Source organism: Bactrocera neohumeralis, chromosome 3, assembly GCF_024586455.1.
Source record: "Bactrocera neohumeralis isolate Rockhampton chromosome 3, APGP_CSIRO_Bneo_wtdbg2-racon-allhic-juicebox.fasta_v2, whole genome shotgun sequence".
Taxonomy (NCBI): Eukaryota; Metazoa; Arthropoda; class Insecta; order Diptera; family Tephritidae; genus Bactrocera; species Bactrocera neohumeralis.
Genome location: NC_065920.1, coordinates 72236635 through 72259158, shown reverse-complemented (window position 1 = coordinate 72259158; position 22524 = coordinate 72236635). Strand labels below are relative to the sequence as shown.

Here is a 22524-nt window from a genome sequence, read left to right as displayed (position 1 = left end):
TGTGTGTGTGTGGATGGAAATACACCCACGCTGCTTTTACCACACAAATCTCTTTGCGTATGTATATGCGTGCGCATTTCAATAACTGTTAGCGCCACACAAGCGCTGAAACGTTATGAGCCGGTATGTGCGCCTAAGTGTATGCTATGCAAAGCATGCATGCAACCGCAGAATGCCAACAGCGTAGCGCTGCAATGCAGTGCGAGTGCTCAGTTGAAAGTGAACGCATGCACACACACACATTCGCAGCAAATAGCAGCAGTAAGCAAGTGCGCGCCTTAAAACCGTCAGACGTAAAGAAAAACCTGAGGTTAGTTAATGGAACTGCGAAGGTGAAGATGTGAAAGGAATTTATTTGTGCAAATGTTGCTTGTGGTTTAAGATGTGTTGCCGTTATAAATGCAACAAATATAAATTGTACACATATACATATATTGGGAGCTATTACGTATGCAAAACGCCAATTGTGCGGTCAAGTGCACTCAAATTGACTTGGTTGTAGGTGCAGAGCTTTCTATGCTGCTGCATTCATGGACAGCTAAAAAGCTTGAAAGCCTCAAACTGAGACCATAAAAAACTGGTTTAACCACAATTGCGGTTTTTCTCTGGTGAAGTCATTTAGTTTCAATTTCAAAAGCGGCTAACGGAATTATGATAGGCAGCAGGTAATAAAATGGACATATACTTAGTGCTGCCATAAGTTTTGTTCCAAGTGCAGGATGTTTAAAAAAGAAACGAAAAATGCAGAATCTTGCTGGGAGATCCAATGCTCGCCAAGGAATAAAATATTGCTTAACTTCGTTACTACGCCCCCTAAAACATCTTCCTGGTATACTTTTCCCTCTTTTTCACAGAAGTGAAGAGTTGGATTGTGCCCACGTTTAACTCTTGGAATAATATTTTTTTGCTTTTTCGGAAGTTGCTGCGTAAATTCGAGATTTTTTTCTTCTATATAGAAGATACATTACTAATTTCCAACAAGCGCGTGGTAGAAGCTGGCCAGTTGACCGACGGTAGGCTTTGATGTGGAGATCATCTCGTATATTGTTCGATGATTTGATTCTTGTTTTTGGAACTGAAATCCAGTAGTGGAATCACAGAAAGTATGGATGTTATATACGGTAATCGTCCTCATTCGATTGTGAAGATCAAAAATTGATTTAACGGGTTTCAAAATGAAGGCACTTCGGGTTTTGATGAACAGAAGTAACCCAGAACCAACTACAATGGAGCTTAAGTCCATTCCAAAGGAGTTTCTACAACCTCTCGAATTATAAATCCGCCAATTTAAACCAGAGATCAAAAGACAAATTGTGCGGACCAAAAAACAGTCGAAACCGTTCCCACAACTGTCGTATCCACGTAACCGAAATGGATTTGTGTCGCTATAACAACAACAACGGAAAGTCAAAACAGAGTACTTCACCCTAATATCTGTTCCGAAGACGGTGAAGGCTCTTCTATTGGCTGAAGAAATGATGACTATCGTTTTATTTTACTCCAAAGAAGACCTTTTTACTTACATAGAAGACCTGGATATGTTGAAAGTCTTATCAGCGATTCCACTAAACGTAATCGCAGAAACCGCAGTGCCTCATATTTCCGTCGCAGGACAAGCTGCACGTGTCTGCGAATTTTTTTTTTTTTCCAAACCCGAAAAAATCACTCGTCGAGCAAAAGTTGCAGTGCAATGAGAAGATTATCGCCGCTAGGAGAACCAACTTTGTGGACCTATAGGAAAATATGAACATTTTTCAGATGGGTTAAGTTAATTGAAAAGTCCTCGGCATACCTTCTTCTTCTTCTTAATTGGCGTAGAAACCGCGATTATAGCCGAGTTAACAACAGCGCGCCAGTCGTTTCTTGTTTTCGCTACGTGGCGCCAATTGGATATTCCAAGCGAAGCCAGGTCCTTCTCCACTTGGTCCTTCCAACGGAGTGGAGGTCTTCCTCTTCCTCTCCTTCCCCCGGCGGGTACAGCGTCGAATACTTTCAGAGCTGGAGTGTTTCCGTCCATTCGGACAACATGACCTAGCCAGCGTAGCCGCTGTCTTTTAATTCGCTGAACTATGTCAATGTCGTCATATATCTCGTACAGCTCATCGTTCCTTCGAATGCGATATTCGCCGTGGCCAACACGCAAAGGACCATAAATCTTTCGCAGAACTTTTCTCTCGAAAACTCGCAACGTCGACTCATCAGTTGTTAACATCGTCCAAGCCTCTGCACCATATAGCAGGACGGGAATTATGAGTGACTTTTAGAGTTTGGTTTTTGTTTGTCGAGAGAGAACTTTGCTTCTCAATTGCCTACTCAGTCCGAAGTAGCCCCTGTTGGCAAGAGTTATCCTGCGTTGGATTTCTAGGCTGACGTTGTTGGTGGTGTTTACGCTGGTTCCAAGATAGACGAAATTATCTACGACTTCAAAGCTATGACGGTCAACAGTGACGTGAGAGCCAAGTCGCGAGTGCGACGACTGTTTGTTTGATGACAGGAGATATTTCGTTATGCCCTCGTTCACTGCCAGACCCATTTTCTGTGCTTCCTTGTCCAGCCTGGAGAAAGCAGAACTAACGGCGCGGGTGTTGAGGCCGATGATATCAATATCATCGGCATACGCCAGCAGCTGTACACTCTTATAGAAGATGATACCTTCTCTATTTAGTTCTGCAGCATGAACTATTTTCTCCAGAAGCAGGTTGAAGAAGTCGCACGATAGGGAGGCGCCTTGTCTGAAACCTCGTTTGGTATCGAACGGCTCAGAGAGGTCCTTCCCGATCCTGACGGAGCTTTTGGTGTTACTCAACGTCAGTTTACACAGCCGTATTAGTTTTGCGGGGATACCAAATTCAGACATCACGGCATAAAGGCAGCTCCTTTTCGTGCTGTCACAAGCAGCTTTGAAATCGACGAAGAGGTGGTGTGTGTCGATTCTCCTTTCACGGGTCTTTTCCAATAATTGGCGCATGGTGAATATATGGTCGGTTGTTGATTTTCCAGGTCTGAAGCCACACTGATAAGGTCCAATCAGTTTGTTGACGGTGGGCTTTAATCTTTCACACAATACGCTCGATAGAACCTTATATATCCCACGGTAGTTGGCGCAGATTGTGGGGTCTCCTTTTTTATGGATTGGGCATAGCACATATAAATTCCAATCGTTGGGCATGCTTTCGTCCGACCATATTTTACAAAGAAGCTAATGCATGCACCTTATCAGTTCTTCGCCGCCGTGTTTGAATAGCTCGGCCGGCAATCCGTCGGCCCCTGCCGCTTTGTTGTTCTTCAGGCGGGCGATTGCTATTCGAACTTCTTCACGGTCGGGCAATGGAACGTCTGCTCCATCGTCATCGATTGGGGAATCGGGTTCGCCTTCTCCTGGCGTTGTGCGTTCACTGCCATTCAGCAGGCTGGAGAAGTGTTCCCTCCATAATTCTCGACATACCTTAGTAGAACAAAATTTTTTTAGCAAAATTCGTTGTTATTTTTATTTTTTGTTTTATTTTTCGATACCATTTTTTTGTAATACGATTTGCCCTCAGTTTAGAATACAGTTCAGAATACGGTGGATCTGGCAGCAATTCGAAGACCAATCAATGAATTTTTCTTTTAACAGCATCGAAAATTATCATGTGGGACGAATGCACAATGGCACATAAACGAGCATTAGAAGCATTAAGTCGAACATCGAAAGATCTACGCAATGACTCGAGATGTTTTGGAGGCACGATGATTATACTGTCTAGAGATTTCCGCCAAACACTATCAGTAATACCAAGATCATCTGCTGCAGACGAAATAAACGCTTGCCTGAAATCATCGAATCTATGGCGCTATGTAAAAAAACTTCAGCTGACAACAAACATGAGAGTTACATTGATGAAGATTTCTCTAAGCAATCACTGACTATCGGTAATGGTCAAGTATTTACGGCAAGTCTAGCGGATTGAGATCATTTCCGCAGAATTTCTGAAACTTTGTCTCATCAAAAGACGAACTCATCAACAAAGTAATCCCAGACATCATTACTAACCACAAAAATAATGAATGGTTGAGTGAGCAAGCAATTTTGGCGGCTAAGAATAAAAATGTAGATGATTTAAACTTCATATTTCGGAATGAGATAATAAGTACATTGCCTTCTTTCAAATCAATTGACTGTGTAACAAATGATCTCTCTGCGGGTAAGGGGGACCCCTCTGGGTTCGAGGGGAAACCGAATATACCCGTGGTAAGGCATGCCTGTCGTAAGAAGCGACTAATATCCTGGCTACCAGTTCCGAGCTGTATGGAAGCTCAACTGGTAGTAGCTTTGGCTACGAGTCTGACCGGAGACTTAATTCCGGTACCACGGGGAACAGTAGCCCTTGGAGGTAACTCCTATCTGCTCATAGGGTTTGGCCCTTTGTGGAGATTCGTGGTGGTTGTGGTTAAAACCCAAATCACGGGAAGAACTGACCTTGTCAGTTGAATGTGGAGTTGCATTGCAACCGGGTGTCGGACCCAAAGTACGGCAGAGGCTTGTGTCCATGTCGTGTCCATGCCACACTGCCAATTTGTACTGAAAATGATTAGCATTCTCAGGGCGCTGATCAACACATTGTTTTGATCCGTTGTGCTTTTGAGCGCCGTGTGGTAAGGCTGTCGTCAGCAGGTACCCACGTAAAACACACCGGATATTGTGTAACAAATGAAGATGAAGCTACTAACTATCCAATTGAATTTTAAACTCTTTGGATGTGCCAGGCTTATCACCACACAATTTACGACTAAAGGTTGGCTCCGTAGTAATCATGCTTCAAAAGATAATGTTATTTATGCAGCGATACTCAAAGGAAAATTCGAAGGTGAGGAAGTTCTCATTCCAAGAATCCGATTTGAGTTCAAACGACTTAAATTTACGATACGTCTTGCATTCGCTATGACCATAAACAAATCCCAAGGCCAAACCTTAAAAGTTTGAGGTCTGAATCTGGAAAATCTTTGTTTTTCCTATGGTCAACTATATGTGGCATGTTCAAGGGCCGGAAGCCCATGTGCGTTATTTGTTCTTGCACCTGATAATAAAACGAAAAATGTCGTCTATCATAAGGTTCTTCACTAAAAAGTGGAAACCATGCACTAAAATACATGGCCCAAAATGGTTCCTTAAAGTACTTGCTCCTTTAATTTACCTACATTAACTATCCAAATAAAAAACTGACCTTAATAAAATTAAAAGTCTGGTAATTTGTTACCTCCAAGGCGGAACAAGGTGCTCGTTATAAATAATTATAAATACTGTAGCGAGATTTGAAGTAATCAAAAAATATTTAACTAATGTAGTTCAACAGCACTCTACGCATTATCAAGTACACTAAAGAAAAATAACGGTTAACTGAAATATGTGCGGTTTGTAAGTGATTATTCAGTAGAGTTAAAAATACCTTTTCAACACTTAAAGGGAAAAATTTCATAACGCTTTCAACCACATAATGGGCACTTACTTATTCAGCGGCACTCAAAATCAATTACTTGCCGGATTCGCATTAATTATTTAAATAACACCTACCTTTATGAGCGTTATTTTTACATTTCAATTTAAAGCGCAACTTTTATTTTTAGCCACTCAATTAGTCAATACGCACTGCAATTAAAATTCTACTGCATCGAAACAATACAATCCGTTAGTGAAGCAGAAATTATGAGTAGGCGACGAAAATGCAACAAATTGGTGGAATCTGAGAATGAGAGTGTGGATGAGTTCAGCGATGAAGAGCACTACAATGATGTGCTAAAAACTGCGGGGGCACAGAATTTATTTAACAACCCTGTAATGGCATTTCTCGCTACACTGAGCAGCATAATTTTCTGGTGCATCTATTGGTTGGCAAAGGCGCTGATCGTGGTAAGTTCAAAAGAATGAGATTTTTTTTGTAATCTAAAAATAAACAAACAGAAAGGTTAACTTCAACTATACCAAAGTTAGAATAGCCTCTACAAGTGGTATAAAATATATTTATCTTGATATTGATCGGTCTATTTGTATGACAGCTATAGTAGTTCGATCTGAAAATTTTCTTGGAACATTATAGCGATACCTTGAGTAATAATCTGTACCAAGTTTCGTAAAAATATCTCTTCAAATAAAAAAGTTGACCATTCAAGAACTTGAGTTCGATCATTCAGTTTAGATGGCAGCTGTATGCTATAGTTTTCCGGTATCGGTGATTCCAACAAACTAGAAGCTTCTTGAGAAGAAAAGGACAAAATTTCAGATACATATCTCAAGAACTGAGGGATTACGAACATGACTAAATCTCAGTCCGTCACGCTGATCCTTCATATTGGGCCTCCAACGTTTCCTTCTTGGTATTACAAACATAATTAATATACCCTCTTGAGCTATAAAAATCGATATCTTGATTTAATAATGAAGCGATAGAAATTGGTGAATTTAAAAATTTACTCCATTCTTCTCATTTTTATTTTGTATTTTATACCTCTGAGAAGGTACTATAATTATTAGAAATTGAGTTCCTAACCTGAATATTTAAGAAGCTTCGTCAGATATTTAAATACTTTTTAAAAATATTTTTGTAATATTTTTACTTAATTTTTTCAGTTTGCTGGCATCTTTATGATTATTACCTTCATATTTCCACATAAAATCGTTGGACTTCTCAACCGCTTTTTGGATCAGCAGAAAGTGGAGCAGTACTTCAAGGATGAGTTGTAGATTGAGCTGAAAATAATTTTTTCAGCATTCAGAGTGTGAATTTGGTAACTCTTCGAATGAACAGAGTTTGAAGAAATAGAGAGTGTGACATCATTTGCTTCGTTATAATTTTAGAGTGCATTTGCATGGTACAGGTGACTCTATGATATCATCAATGAAAGAATTAGCATATTTTTATTTAAAAAAACTATGGAAATTTCTTAATCAGTAGAGTAATTGAACAAACTTGATGGACATGTTGTAGATTTTAGTTAACATTAGATCAACCAAATCGTTTTTTAGTTGAGATTAGCTGTCCTGGGGCTGCAAGTCAAGGATTGTCAGGTGGTTGTATACCATGATCGTGCGACCGATAATCACATGGGGGGCGGCATGGGCCTCAAAAGCATCACAGATCTCGGTAGGACTTCAAATATCGAAGCTCGGTCAGGTAATCAAACACACACTGCTCCAAATGACATCAGAGGTAAGTATTAAGTGGTATAATATCATTGGCTCTTCAACCAGGGGACAGCCTTACCAAAAGGCTAAACTTCACCAAGCCATTCAAGGTTACCCTTAGCAGTGAGGCTGAGTGGAATGATTTCACTCTCGAGCTACTGTTTAAGGATAGTACAATCAATTAGTATACACCTCTCGAAAACGTCGTAAGGAATAGGTGAAGGAGTCACAAGACCACACACCAAGCTCTCCATACCTCTATGGCAAGTTTTCCGGGCATTTTTCAAGCGGAAGTCTTTGCCATAAGTCGGTGCGTAGAGATAAACCTTTAACGCAACTATCGCAATGAACTTCTTAAAGCAGTCTCTGCCTATGATATCAAATCGCTACTTGTGCTGGAGTGTAGAGAACGGCTAAATAGTCTTGCGGAACATAAGCAAGTAGTTCTCATACCATAAAGGAGCTGCTCCGCAAGGAAGAAGGAGTAGGCAGAGAGAGGTATTAGCAACAACTCCAAGGCATGCGCCATGCCAAGTTGCTAATGGGGAGTTACAACCTGAGTAGGTTTAAATATGGAATCAACCTTCCTCAGAAACCCATTCAAACTTCCCAGCAGCAAGGAAGCCAAAGTTTTATTAACAATTAAATGACTTTTAAATAAAGTTTATTGCAGATTCAGCAATTATTCTCCTGTAAATGAAGAATAATTTGTTTTTTACTAAGTAAGTTGAAGGCACATTACCACAAACTCTTTGTTTTCTTGCTGACGGTAGTTATCAAGAATGAATTTTAAATGATTTTAACTTTAAACTGAAAGAACATACGATGTCTATGGTTCTTACAAAACCTGCTTTTAAATGCAAAGGACCCTGTAAAAAGCAACGGCTTGTGCTAATCAGTAAGGGAAAAGGAGATCCCAACTTGCCATCAGCATACCCCATACTATGCATGTTTGACACACCGGGAAATTTTCATGAAAGGCTACTTAAACCCAGACTCGAAGCGGTTATTAACGAAGCTAGAGCTCTACCCAAGACAACACAGCTTTAAACCCGGCAGAACAACTCTAGGAGCTATCAAATGCGTCATTGAAAGGGTAGATGACATAAATATAGGGTTTGTAAACTGGACTGGACTGAACTGATTTTCTTCTGCCCCGACTGTACTTCGGAGCGTGCGCTTACCGGCTGGATTCTGTAAAGGGCGTTCCTAGATAACGAACGAACGGCTGGTCAGTTGTCTCCGAGCACCTGGAGATTAAGAACAAAGATTTTCGCGCGACGTGTTTCCGTGAGTGATGCAAACCGAAAATGTAGCGTTCGTTAGAGCAGAGCTAAGCGATTAAATTCTGTGTGAAACTCGGTGAATTTACTACGTTTGATGTGATCATAATATGATGATGTTTCGGTGGCACCACGCCTTTTTGGAGTGCCGGGAGGAGGGCAATGATGAAAGAGCAAATGATCATTGTCTTTTTTGACATCAAAGGCATCGTCCACCAAGAATATGTTCCTCCTGGTACAAACCGTCAACGCCAAGAAAGTTCTAAAGAGACTCAAACGATGGGTCAATCGGGTCGGACAGGACATCGCAGCCGTTCGGAAGTTGCACCACGACAACGCGCCGGCTCACACCGCCTTTCTTGTGAACAGCTATCTAACCAAGGCCGGCATCCCTACACTTCCGAAGCCGCCCACAGTAATATGTGGCCCCCGGACTTTTTTTGTTTTCTCGCCTGAAAAGGCAAATGAAAGGGGATCCAAGCAGCATGCACCTTGGCTCTCATGGCTATTCTGGAGAATGCCTTTCGCTACGCCTTCAATGCTTGGGAATCGCGCTGGCAGCGCTGAATCGACGCAGAAGGAGCCTATTTTGAAAGTTTTTAAAGATTTGTAACGCTTGGTTCAATAAATTTTTTTAAATCGACTCAGTCTTATTACTTTCCCGACAAACCCTGTATATCTACCAACACAGTAAAACTTATTTTCACCAATTAAAAACACGTTTCGTACATTTTTATACAATAATGTAATTTTCTTTATTACGAATCATAATATTCTGCTCAGCCATGCTTCTTCTTAATCGAACAGCTATTGATTTCGTTATTCCTCTTTGTTGTTGCTTTGAAAATAGTTAATAGAAATAGATTTATCTCTTTTATTAGCGCTATTCTATTTCTTTTGTTTTTGTATTTCTGCTATGTAAATTAAAATAATTCAATGCTTTACACTACTTTTAATTAGGTTGTAACATATGCTATGTGTATATGTATATATTTAGTTATATATTCTTTTGTATACATATATAGGTAATTTAGTTTATATATAGATGCTTGTATACATATATTTTTCGATTTTGCATTTTTTATTAAAGTTATTAATTGTTATGCGCTGCTTGAAAGCTGCTCAAGTGAACTAATAAAAATACGATCACCCTAAAGAAGCAAAAATCGTTTGAAATATCAATCGCGTGCACTTAAATTTTATTATAATATAATGTATAATAAATGGTAATTTTTGTAAAAATTTAAAAATAATTTATTGGAATTTCAAGATATCAATAAATCGCAAAAAAATAATTTCAAAGTAGAAATCTTACACAATTATAAAAAAGAAAATTTTAACTACAATTTTTAACCTACTGGAACTCTCCACTACTAAAGATTATTAGCAAACTCTCTATTAGCTGCTGTTTTTGTTTTTTATTATTATTTTTTTTTTGTTTAAAATATTTTTTTTCTTTTTTATAAAATTTAGACTGCCATTGTTAGTGTATTTGCTTCAAACTACTCTCAATTGCTTAATTTAATATTTTTTTTTTATTTTACATTTATATTTTTGTAAAATTTTTAGCAGCATTAGGTTTTCAAATGAAATTGGTTTTGTTGAATGCATTTTAAATGATTTTCGTTTTTTTTTCAAATGCAATAATTTTTTTAAGTGTTGCAATATGAGTAAATTTGTTTGCAAAAAATGATAAAATGCTTTATTTTGCTTTAAAATTGTCAGTTTGCTAAAAAAAAAAACAATTGATTTTCTGAAATAAAATTATTTTGCAAAAAAATAAAATTATTTTGCAAAAAAAATTGTATCTTCGAAAATAAAAATATTTTGCTCCAAAGGAAATTATTACAAAAAAATTATATTTTTTAAAATTGAAAATTAAATTTTACGAAAACCAACTTAAAAATATTTTTCAGATTTGAATTATTTATGCGCTTCATTTCGCCAAAAAAAAATCTGAAATAAAAATATTTTGCGCAAAAAAATTGATACATTCATATTTGACAAAATGAAAATTAAATTTTTCGAAAAACAAACTTAAAAAATGTTTTTCAAATGATGAATTGAAATGAATTTAGAAAAATATTTTTTAAAAAACGTTTTTTATATTTTCAAAGAAAATTTCAATATTAAACAATTATTTTTCAAATTATTTAAAAAAAATATGTTTTGTAAAATCAAAATTTAGTTATTTAAAAAAAAAAAATATTTTTCCTTTTTGTATATTTAGTAAACAGTTTTGTTCTAAACAATGTATAAGCATATAATTTTTTGAAAATCCTTATTCTCAAATATATTTATATTTAAAAAAAAAAAAAATTTTTTTTAAACATTTTTGTTCAAAAACCAAAAATTAATTAGAAAAAAAATAAAAAAAAATAAAATTTTTTCGAAATTTAAAAATTGTTTCCCAAACAGAAATATATGCATGTATGTACATATGTACATACATACATACATATGTATGTATGCATTTTTTAGCAAATGATAAGCAGTTTTATTCTAAAAACTGTGAAAACAAATGTGTTCATATTCTCAAAAATATATATTTTATTAAAAAAAATAATTCCCAAAAAAAAAATATTTTGCAAAAAAACTATGTATGTTTTTCAAAACAAAATTATTTTTTAACAAAAATTTATTTTTTTTTTTTGCAAAAACGAAACACATGCAAGTTTTATTCTAAAAAATTTGGAAAACAAATTTTTTTAACATTCTCAAATGTATTAATAAATAATTTCAAAAAAAAATTTATTCCAAAAAATAAAAAAATTTACTCATTTTATTTCACAAAAAAAAGTTTTTTTTTCATTTTGCAAAGAATTTATATTTTTCAACAAAAATTTTATTTTTCAAAAAAAAATTATTTTGCAAAAAATTTATATTTTTGAGAAAAAACTATATAAAACTTTTTTCAAAATGATATTATTTTTGAATAATAAATGGTAAACAGTTTAGAAAAAATTTTTTAAACAAATATCAAGAAAATATTTTTAAATACTCAAACAGTCTTTAATTTATTTTTTTTTTTTTAATTTTTAACGAATGCATTCATTGTTTATCATTTTTCCAGCAAAGTTATTTGGGAAGCAAATTTATATTTTTCAAAAAAGAAGTATTATTTTCAAAAAAAAAATATATTTTCCAAAAAATATCATATTTAAAAAAATAATATGCTAAAAATTAATGTATTTTTATAAAAAACAAAATATTAAAAATTTTTTTTTTAAATATAAAAATAATACATATGTCTGTATATACATATGTACATATGTATGTACATACAATACATATAAGAAAATATATAAAAAATTACTTTTTAATCATAAAAATAATATTAAAAAAAATATTTAAACAAAACTAGTTTTTTATATAAATAAAATATTTAAAAATATATATTTTTTAAATTTAAAATTAGTTTTTAGAAGTTTTTTAATTTCAGTTTTATATTTAAAAATTAATTTTTAATATTTGTTTTACAAATATACATTAAAAGTTTTACATTTAAATATAAAAATAGTTTAAAAAAATTTCGAAAAAATCATTTTTTAAAATAAAAATAATATAAAAAATATTAAAAAAAATAATTCTTTAAAAAAATAATTTTTAATCTTTAAAATTTTGAATTATTTTTTAAAATATGTTTTATTTTATTTTCATATTTAAAAAATAAATTTTTAAATATCTTTTTTTTTCATTTTTGACAAAATATTTTTTTAAATATAATATTTAATTTAAAATATAAAAACAGTATAAAATAATAATTAAAAAATTATTTTCATTATTTTTTATTTTAAGCGAAGGATTTAAAAATATGTTTCTTTAAAAAACTTTTGTTTTATATTTTCAAAAAAATAATTCAATATAATTTTTAGCATATTTTAAGCCGCAGCTCAACTCAAAAATATTATTGCATTCGCTGTCTCTTTTAGCGTTTTAAAGTCAAATGGCATTTAAAATTATTAGATATTTTTCACACAATTCTATTGCGTTTTAGCTTCATTTTGAATTCACCTATTTTTTCATATGCTAGATATTAATGCTATTTTGCGTCGGAGATTTCATTTGTGTATGCATACACTTATTTTTTTTTATAAATATAATTCTTAATAAAATCTCATATTTTCATATATTTTTGCTATTTCAGTGCCTGCTTTTGTCACAAAACGAAAAATAATTCAATTAATATATGTATATTTTTTAATCAGCTTAATAGTGTATATTTTTTGTCTATTTGTAAAAATGTAAATTGCATTAAATTTGTATGTATATATTATTTTCATTAATTAACATTATGCACTTCGCTCGAACTGATGATCTCGAACTGATCCTTGGCGGAGATTTCCGAATCTGATTCAGATGGAGTGTGCGAGCTGGAATATAAAGGCAAAGCTTTACTGTTATTTGCTGTATATATTTGTGCGCCTATGTACTTATACATATGTGCACATGTATTTATATGTCATTTAAAAAGCAGTAAATTGGGTTCTGGCGGCAGCGTTATGAAATTTTAATGTTAATGACGTATTTAAAAAGCGGTGAGCGGAAAAATATATTAAATAATAAATAAATGTATGAGTGGAAACAATATAGAGTAGTACATTAGTAGTTGTATGCGACAATAAATTATTTAATAGTCGTATTTGAATTTCAAAATTTATGTTATTATAATGAAAATAAAAAGGAAAATAAAAATGCAGTAGCACTTTGGTTAAATAGTTGATAGCGATATTTTCAGCTGTTATTATGTGTTAAGAGTATGTGCAATGCAGTGCTGCGGACTGAAACAACTGAATCAATAAAGTTTCGAACTTATTTTTAAAACACCATGCAAAATGTAGACTGAATTTTTACTGAAGCATGAAATTAGTATGAGAAATTTAATTTATACGATTTTACACAGCTAAATGTCAACGAAACCCAAGCAACATTTGAGTTTAAACTTTGCTGATACTCTAACCTCAAAAATGATGATGATTTAAATGATTGTAAATATTTATAGAAACCAATGGTTGCACCTTTAAACAACAGAAATGACTTTTAGAAATGCCAAATTCAGTAAATAAAAATATATTTCATGGACTGCTAGCGCAAATGTGTAAATTTTTCGCATAAATGAAATTTGACGCGTTTATAAGCCAATTAAAACGATTTTTTGTGGAACAAAGCATGTGACTTTTTATTACGGAACTTATTAAAGCGATAAATATGTAAAGTAAAGGTGGAAAATAAATATAATTTTACTAATTTTAAAACATTACATATTAGTTTTTTTCAATTATTAATAAGTCTAACTGACTGGCGGTCATTATTAGGTCTGCTAAGAACTCTGTTAGCGTTGTAGGCACTTAGTTGTGAACAGGGTTGCAAATAATAGATAAAAATAATAACTGAATTAACATTGGAACTAAATTATTTTTATCTTTTTAGGCTGAAAATCTTAATGAAAAATATTTTTTATGCCAAATACAGAATTAAAAAAAATTCTATCCAAAATTTTTTAATAAAAAAATTAAAAATAATTTTTTAAGCCTACATAAATACGTGAACGTAAAAACAACTGTAACACAATAATTTTGAAATAAAAAGTTAAAACCAAATTTTAAAACCCAAATATCTAAATACAAAAAAAAATATATTTAATTCCAAGCCTATAATTAAAAATAAGTAAAATCTGATTTCTTTTCAAATTGCGATTTTTCGCGTTTACCATTTCGGTTATCTTGTGAAAAGGAAAGCTTATTTTTAATAAAATATCAATATAGTTTTCATTTTGTCTTATTTATATTTAGTTAATTTTAATTATAGATTTTCGTTTAGAAATATGCAAATATTTTCTTTTCCCTTTTCATTCCAGCTTGTAATTTGAATACATATGTTTTATTTTTAACACCAATTTTCAAGTTAAAAAAAGAAATCTCAAGCTTTAACAAGATAAAATTTGTAATTTTTATAATTGAAAAATTAAAATTTCAAACATCTTGGATTTAAAATTTTATTTTTGACTTAATTAAAATTTTAAAAATTTTGAAAATTTAATTTATTTAATTATTTTTAACTTAAAAATTTAAGTAACCAATAAAGAAAATGCTTAATATCTTCAATTAAATTTGAAATTATAAATTTTTGCTCCCAAAATCAGAATTAAAATAGAATTCTTTTTAATCCCGATTAAAGTTTCAATCATCTTGGATTAAAAGTTATATTTTTTAGTTTAATTAAAAAATTGAAAATTTAAGTTTTTTAACTTAAATCTTAATGAAACCAATAAAAAAATTCTCAATATCTCTAATTAATTTTTAAATTATAAATATTTGCTCTCAAAAAAATAATAAAAAAATTTATTTTTTTATCCCGATTAAAATTTCAAGCATTTTGGAATAAAAATTAAAATTTTCATTATTTAATTTAATTAAATAAATTAAATTGAAAATTTTCCAAGTTGTTTGGCAATCAAAATTGAACAATTAATTTATTTCATTAATTGTTAACTTAAAAATCGGAGTAATGAATAAAAAAAATTCACATCATCTTAAATTAAAATTTTAATTTTTTAAACCCGAAATTTTAATCAAAAATTTATAAATTAATATTTTATCCAAAAAAAAAATTAATTATAAAAATTTGCAACCCTGATTGTAGCAAAAGACGCTATACAGCTGATTTCAAATAATAATAAAAGCTAAGTAATTTCGCTCAAATAAGCATGTTAAAGTTCGATGCTCTGTCTGCAGATTAGGACATTTTTACTTAATTTATTTTTAAATACTTTAATATCAATTAATCACCAATTTATTACAAGCATTAAACGAAGCAAAAGATATACAATTACATATAAACCTTGGATTCCTTAATTCTCCACAACCAATGCCATTAGTTCAATTATATTTAATCAATTACATAAATTAATATTTTATTTATTATATATTATTATAAAAAAATTAGTAATAATTTATAAATGTATTTGGTTAGAAAATCAAAAAAAAAAATAATAATAAAAATTAAATTGAAATGGAATATGCCAAAAATAAAATGTATATGTATTAAAGCAGCATTTAACGATTGAAAGACATGCAAAAATAAGTATAAGTAGAAATATATGCTGTAAATATCGAAATAATTAAATTAATGACAAAAAGAGAGTCGTTATATAGAGAGCTTCTTTTACATAAATAAATTACATTAAATGAAATATCGAAAGCGCACTTTAACTGCATACACTCAACACCAAAACTGTTGCGCACAAACCCAAAATGCTGCCAAAAAAGGCTACAGCTCACCCTTTAACGTCTGACTCAGCGGTCGCTTCGCTGTTATCAACGCCATCTGCAGCACTGCTACTCGCGGCCTCTACGGCGCACGCAGTGTTATCGCCAGTGGCTTTGCGGCGACGTAACTCGATGTCCGCGTCATGTTCCTTCACCTCTTCGATCTTCTCCGCTTCCAGTGGTATCGCTTCGGGTGCCGTGTCTTCTTCTGCATCGCTGTCCTTCTCTTTCTTCTTAGATTTGGACTTGTTGCGTTTCTCCGAGGATTTCGATTTTTCTTCCTCAGCAACATAGTTGCTCTGTGTTTTTTACAAATGTAAAAATATATATACTTTTTAACTATATGTGTGTTTTTTAGCAAAATTAGTAGGGCTACTCACTTCGTAGAGTGGCCAAAATGATGCAAAGAATCCAACGTCTTCGGTTAAGTTCGGCAGCAGCCAGAAATGCAATTTACCATAAGTCACCAGCCATACGAGTGTGAAAACAATCAGACGTATTACTGTCAAAGTCAATATGAGTACGAGGAATCCAGCCGCCGCCACAGACAAATAGTAGACACCTTTACGCAAAAGTGGTGGCCAGAGTGGGAACAAACAAATCAGTATGGCGCCCAGCAATAAGATTAGACCGTAAATCCAGTAGTGTATTGGTATGGGGTCATAAATCCAAATGTACGGCTCGGAACCATCAACGAAAACCTGTTCATGATGCATGTCCAAGCGTATTTTTCGCTTGCGCTTCTCTTTCTTCTCAACTGCACCGCCACCACCACTGCCGGCACCAGCACTTATATTGCCATCACCCATGCCATTGGCACCGCTGGCTTCGGCTTCAGCCTCGGTATCTTTCTTCTCATCCTTCTCCTTCTTCTTGTGCTGTGGCTCTTTTTCATCACTTTTGTTTTTCGTTGTTTTGCTACCTGTAGTTGCCCCACTGCCGCGCATCTCCTCCAACGAGACGGGCACTTTTTTGGCGCGATGGAAAAATTTATGCTCCAACATCACATCCAAAAATTCGATAGCCTGTTCACGTGTGGTGAAGAGCGCGTCATTGCCTTGTGCGAATTTCGATTTTAGCAAGGCATCTAGCGCCTTATTCGATATGAAATACTGCACATTATGGCTGAGGAATTTCGTTTTCTTTGATTTGACGTTTGCTTTCATCCATTTGGCGACCTTGAATTCCTCCTTCGATGGCTTCTCAACTTCTTGTTCGCCGGGGCCTGTGTACTCCTATAAGTGTTTGGGAGTAAATAAAAGATTTTCTGGTGATTAATAATGAAATTCATAAGAAATTTTGGGATTATGTTTGTTAATATTTCCTAATTATTCACTTATCACTAAGCACACACAAATGAAGAAACAAAAATGAAATGTATAACTCGACATAAACTAAAGGCAAATATGTGCGAATAACTTTAATAAAAATAAAGTGCCGAAACCACAAAAAACCCATGTGAAAATTGAGATTATGCCTGATAAAATTTTCTTTAAATTAATAACTAAAACCGCAAACGGAAAAAAGCAAAATCATAATTATAAAATAATGCACAAAAAAGGAACAAAATAGAATTATAAGAAAAAATACTAAAAATAAAAAAAAACTAAAAATAGAAATTAAAACAAAAAAATAAAAAATTAATAATAATAAATAAATAAAATAAAAATTAACACTAAAAAATAAATAAAATAGAAATTAGTAATAAAAAATAAATTTATTAAAAATTAAAAAAAGGATAGAAAAATAAATGAAATTAAAAACAATTAAAATTAAAAAAAAAAATTTATATAACCAAAAAAAATATTCTATATGAAATTTAGTATTTCACACAGTAAAATAATAAACGTCAAAAATACTAATAAAATTATTATTTAAATAAACAGTCATTTTTTATATGAAATAACGACATATCATTCAACCAGATCTATTAGAATAGTTTATCACACATCACTGCTTCATCCAAAAACAATAAATAAAAAATAAATATATTTTAACGCTAATATTTCCATTTATAAAAAATAAAGTTCATTATAAACAATATCTGTACAAAACGCAACAATAGTTAATTATTGACAATCACTTGAATAGTTTAATTTAGTATGCACAAATATACACGTCAACTTTTATATGAGATAATCGGCGATAAAAACTATGAATACAAATTTCTTGTAAATTGTACGTATGTAAGTCATTTAGTATGATCTCAGCTGATGCCACAAACAAAAACAGCTGTGCGCAAATATGTGAGATTATAAAAACGATCTTTGCGAAAAATCTAAAGAATATAAAATCAGATAAAATATCGTTATACAATATGCGATTTCTGTATATGACGTCATTCTGAGGCGCGCTAATACCTAAAATGGTGTTTTGAAAACCCCACTTTGGCGCCAGCTTAGCTTTTTGTGGATATGTGGCGATTCGGTGACGTGTTGTTTTCTAGTCACACCAAATAAAAGCAAATGTTTGCATACATACGTCGCTGCATTTAAAGCATTTATTAGCAACTTTCGAAAGTCGACAAACAAATTGGGAAAATAGTGCATGTAAAAAGTGTGGCCAACACAATCGAAAGTACAAATTTATCGATTTTTAATTTTTAACGAGTTAAAGTAGCTCAAATATTTATCTGCGAAGGAGGTAAAAGCCATTGTATTTCCACAACGACGCAATAAAAAGTTGTTGATGGAAGATTTTAATTTAAAAAACGTGGATTCTTTTGGATGTGTAAATTGCGTTCAATGTAGTATTTCACAACATTTCCTAATAGATTATTATATTTTTTATAAAAATTTACTAACATCCCCATCATCTTCCACATATTGCTCCTCTTCCTCTTCGTGGTGATGTGTTTCCTCTTCCATAGTTATAATTTAAAAAAAATTGTGAGTTAGTTTTTAATATTTCTTGTCTTATAATTTAGCGCGAAAAAAATGTTGCTTGTATTTTTCTTTTATCTTTTTATTTAAATTTTTTTCCTCCGGAAGACAAGTCACGTTGCCAGTCGCTTCGTTGTTCGCAAAACTTCAACACAATACTGAATTGTATTAAAATATGGCAGTGAGCACCTAGCAAGTGGTCAGACATTCAATCAGCCAACAAGCAAGTCAGTCAGTGGAACAACTTTCTCCTCTAACAAAAACAGCAACAATCACAGCACAGCGCCAACGTACATACATATGTGTAATCATAACAAAAAGCCACAAAAAAATTAAAAACGCAGAAAAATTACAAGTGTACAACAACAACAATTGGAAGGAAGAGAACTAAGAAATCTTCTGGGAGACGGCTGGCAACAAGTGTTGAAATAACCAGAAACAGCTGAGAGGAAAACCAAATATTTGTTAAGTGAACTTACGCCAAACTAAGCTCAAAAGCAAAGAGTGCGATATATATTTGCATGGAGAGCGAGCAAATGGGAATCCCAATTGTAGACATTGAACAAGCAAGCATTTGAGTTTTAGAAGTGATAGAAATCAAACGAAAGATCTTTTAGGAAAATATTATATAGTAGTATTAAAAAAATATAACCAGAGAATATGAAATTATTTAAAGAAAGTATAAAAAACAGTGACTAACATATATCAGGTATCTACTTTCGGATTGGTGGTCTTATAAGCAAAACAGCAATTAAATTAGGATGCTAACAAAGGGAGAGCATTACTAAAGAAGTATGTAAATGTAAAAATTTGCTCCAATCTCAATATCACTCAGTATTTTTTTAAATATACTAAAATATATCTCTATTGACTGAGAAACAGCTTTGCTGCACTCTTTCTCAATTGCTTTTTGCTCACTTTTATTTAAGTATATCATTTTTATTTTCACGCTCAAAACTAGTTTGGAAATTTCTGGTTTGCTCCATGTGTTTAAATTATTATAATTTTTTTATTTGCATATACAATTTATTTTTATTTTCTCTTTCAGCTGATTTTCTACGTCATATGTAGTCAACACGTTTTTTGTGCATTTGGACTATGCTTTGTTATGGATGATTACATTTATTTTCTTTTGTAACAATTTATATTTTTAATTTACAATTACTTACAAAATTTAAAAATTGTTTATGCATAAACGAATGTTTAAACATTTCAAAGCGACGTTCACATTTTTCTTTAGTATTGGTTGCTCTTGCAAAATAATAAGAAGAGCTAGTAGGGGACCCAGTCAACACCAACTAGTTATAAGCCCTTTAAAATGAAGCCTCGTAACTATCGAACATATGTAAATATGTACATATATGTACCAAGCTTTATATTTTATTTTAGTAGGTGTTCCCGAATATTTTGTTATGCAATTATGGAAATATACTCTCACGTTAAGTAAAATCGAAGCCAGACACAAGCCAAATGCAAAATAGCACTTGAATAAATATTTTTGGATTTTTTTAAGCGCCGCTGCTGCAACAATTTCCGTATTAAAATTATTTAATCATGGTATAGCTTTTTATTTTCTTATATTAAAATTATTTTAGGTCATAAGTTAATCGACAACAAAAATGAAGCCTCGTAACTGGAAATCGAACAAGAAATATATATATATATATATATGTATATGTACCATTTGCATTTATATTTTATTTTATTGATAGGTGTTCCTTTTTCAATATTTTGTTATGCAATTATGGAAATATATTTGTCGCGCCACGTTAAAAAAAATAAGCCAGACCCTTTTCTTACAAATGCCAAATGTAACTAAAATAAATTAATTAAAATAGCACTTTATAAATATTTTTGGTTATTTTTTAAGTGAAAAGTGCACAATATAAGTGAAAAAGCCGCTGCTGCAAGTTGTCAATTTTTCCGTATTAAAATTAAAATTTAATCATGGTATAGCTTATATATATATTTCTTATATTAAAATTATTTTAAGTCATAAGTTAATCGACAACAAAATCCGTCTTCATTAAATTATGTAAGGCATTCGAATACTACTGCTGCAAACCAACAGTTTCCATTAGATTTGCAAATAAATATGCACACAAATTTACAATTGTAAATCACTCACTAATTATTATCTTGTACATATGTATGTAGAAATAAAATTGCTTAATTGTTTGTGCTTCCAATTGAGACAATTGTAATGTGACTGTTGAACATTTCTCATTCTATCACCAATGTTTTCTAAAGCATTACTACAATGGTTTGATATACATATAATTAGTAGAATTCGTGAAATTTTTCAAACGTTTGTAATTTCTGTTTGTTTCAATAGATTTTAAATCGATTTGTAAACGTTGGCCCTTTAGTTTTCATTCTTATTTATAGATGACTATTAAAAAGTATCCACAAAACGACAACGTTTAAATTATCAAATATCTCCCGCATGGCCCAATTTCTAATTCTGGAGATACCTATATACATAAGTATGTATGTATGTACGTAATCAAACTTTGTGTGGGTGTCTCCTTGTAATAGCCATTGTAAAAGAAATTGTAGCTACAATAAATGAAGTAAATTTTTTAAATTTATTTATGAGCACTTCAAGTACGTTAAATCAGTAATATAAATATAAAATACTTTGGCGGCTTATCAATGAAATGGGTAATCACAGTCTATCAGGAATGTTCACTTTTAATATTGACTGCAAAATCTTCAATATTTCAAAAGTTCACATAAGCAAGCACTGATAATCACAATCTTATCCCTCAATGAGAGTATTGAAATCTTAATTTTATTCAGGGAAATACCAATTAAATCAGTAAATTATAATCCATTTATGGCTACGATAAATAAACAACAAATTATTGTAAAATAAACTTTGAAAATGAGAGCGAAAATTATGTGGGGTCAAATAAATAAAATGGATGTGTGAGCGAAAAAGCGAGCACTGTTCCTCAACACATTTTTTGTTATTTGGACTGACATTTACACATCTACGCGCTATATGCTATATACACGTACGTTAAGCAATACCAAACGTCTTGAAAAACAAAAACAATCTTCTGCAATCTGTCTCACTTGTGCCACCTAGCATCATTTCTGCCCATACTGGCATATTTTTCCAGTAACAAAAACAATAATTAGTGCCGCTAATGCAACAACACAGCAGGTAGAGTAGAACACAAATTTAAATATCCGCAATTTTCTTCTTCATACAACATTTTAAAGGAATAATTTCAATAATTACGTATTGTGGCTAATAACCAACACATTCCATATATTTGTTCTATGTCCATTACGATGGCAATCTGCTTGCTTATTCAACAGCAATATACACGCCAGCATGACAATTTTATGTGCGCAATAACTTTTCCACTATTCATTTTTCATATACACAGATACAAAAATTTGATTCGCCAAAATATATGAAAAAAATAACGATATAAACTCAATGTAGGATGCTTTTCAACATCTATAGTGCAAAATGTATGCATTTTGTTATTTAGTCACTTACATCCTTACGGCGTCTTGAACGTTTCTTTTCAGACATTTTCACCAACTCTTTGTTTCACAAATCAAATACTATTTGTTTTATGATTTCACTGTTCAAATTGATTTAATTATTTGCAAATGAAAATTTTCTTTTCTATATCTTCACTCAACACTTTTTACACCTTTATCTCCGCCGACTTCTAAATCAAAAATGATTTTCGCTTTATATCGTCGTATGAGATTTGTAAATGTAAGAGCAGGATCAACTATTAGCTCGATAATTGATGGAAAAGCAAGTGCCAAAGAGAAACGCCAGCTGTGTTCAAATTGGAAGAAAATAGACATATGTTTGCTATCTTGTCTTGTCTAAATTGGTGGCTCGTCAGAAAAGTCTCAATTACAAAAATTGTTAAATAATTGAAAAATGCAACAAAAAC

The 22524-nt window shown here is 32.0% G+C and overlaps 2 protein-coding genes and 2 long non-coding RNA genes across 6 annotated transcripts; 2 read left to right on the top strand and 2 right to left on the bottom strand.

Annotated features, from left to right (window-relative positions):
- The first annotated feature begins 226 nt into the window (after window positions 1–226).
- On the top strand, window positions 227–6811 carry LOC126752193 (uncharacterized). Of its 2 annotated transcripts, none has more exons than XM_050462816.1 (3): window positions 227–310; window positions 5605–5887; window positions 6605–6811. In XM_050462816.1, the coding sequence occupies exons 1-3, from the start codon at window positions 228–230 to the stop codon at window positions 6716–6718; spliced, it is 480 nt and encodes a 159-aa protein (XP_050318773.1). In that variant the 5' UTR covers window position 227; the 3' UTR covers window positions 6719–6811. The 2 variants fall into 2 exon arrangements, with proteins under 2 accessions (XP_050318773.1, XP_050318774.1); XM_050462817.1 differs by lacking the exon at window positions 227–310 and adding an exon at window positions 546–665.
- LOC126752200 (uncharacterized) lies at window positions 1551–5639 on the bottom strand. The gene is made up of 3 exons (XR_007665971.1): window positions 5552–5639; window positions 3514–3810; window positions 1551–1731 (listed from the first exon to the last, which is right to left on the bottom strand). It is a non-coding gene; the product is annotated as an uncharacterized LOC126752200 (long non-coding RNA).
- A 5808-nt stretch (window positions 6812–12619) lies between the features above and the next one.
- On the bottom strand, window positions 12620–22301 carry LOC126752174 (translocation protein SEC62). 2 transcript variants are annotated; one of them, XM_050462785.1, is made up of 4 exons: window positions 22110–22301; window positions 16091–16945; window positions 15723–16009; window positions 12620–12815 (listed from the first exon to the last, which is right to left on the bottom strand). In XM_050462785.1, the coding sequence occupies exons 1-4, from the start codon at window positions 22143–22145 to the stop codon at window positions 12725–12727; spliced, it is 1269 nt and encodes a 422-aa protein (XP_050318742.1). In that variant the 5' UTR covers window positions 22146–22301; the 3' UTR covers window positions 12620–12724. The 2 variants fall into 2 exon arrangements, with proteins under 2 accessions (XP_050318742.1, XP_050318740.1); XM_050462783.1 differs by lacking the exon at window positions 22110–22301 and adding an exon at window positions 18515–18743.
- On the top strand, window positions 19077–20122 carry LOC126752197 (uncharacterized). The gene is made up of 2 exons (XR_007665969.1): window positions 19077–19384; window positions 19641–20122. It is a non-coding gene; the product is annotated as an uncharacterized LOC126752197 (long non-coding RNA).
- Window positions 22302–22524: the final 223 nt, after the last annotated feature.

Bases quoted from the DNA above. Each gene is read 5' to 3' on its own strand.
- LOC126752193 (XM_050462816.1), top strand. From the start codon at position 228: ATGCACACACACACATTCGCAGCAAATAGCAGCAGTAAGCAAGTGCGC. The intron at 311-5,604 runs GTTAGTTAATGG...TTTTATTTTTAG, and splicing joins GACGTAAAGAAAAACCTGAG to CCACTCAATTAGTCAATACG. The intron at 5,888-6,604 runs GTAAGTTCAAAA...TAATTTTTTCAG, and splicing joins TGGCAAAGGCGCTGATCGTG to TTTGCTGGCATCTTTATGAT.
- LOC126752174 (XM_050462783.1), bottom strand. From the start codon at position 18,577: ATGGAAGAGGAAACACATCACCACGAAGAGGAAGAGGAGCAATATGTG. The intron at 16,010-16,090 runs GTGAGTAGCCCT...TAAAAAACACAG, and splicing joins CATTTTGGCCACTCTACGAA to AGCAACTATGTTGCTGAGGA. The intron at 12,816-15,722 runs GTGAGCTGTAGC...TTTATATTCCAG, and splicing joins GCTGAGTCAGACGTTAAAGG to CTCGCACACTCCATCTGAAT.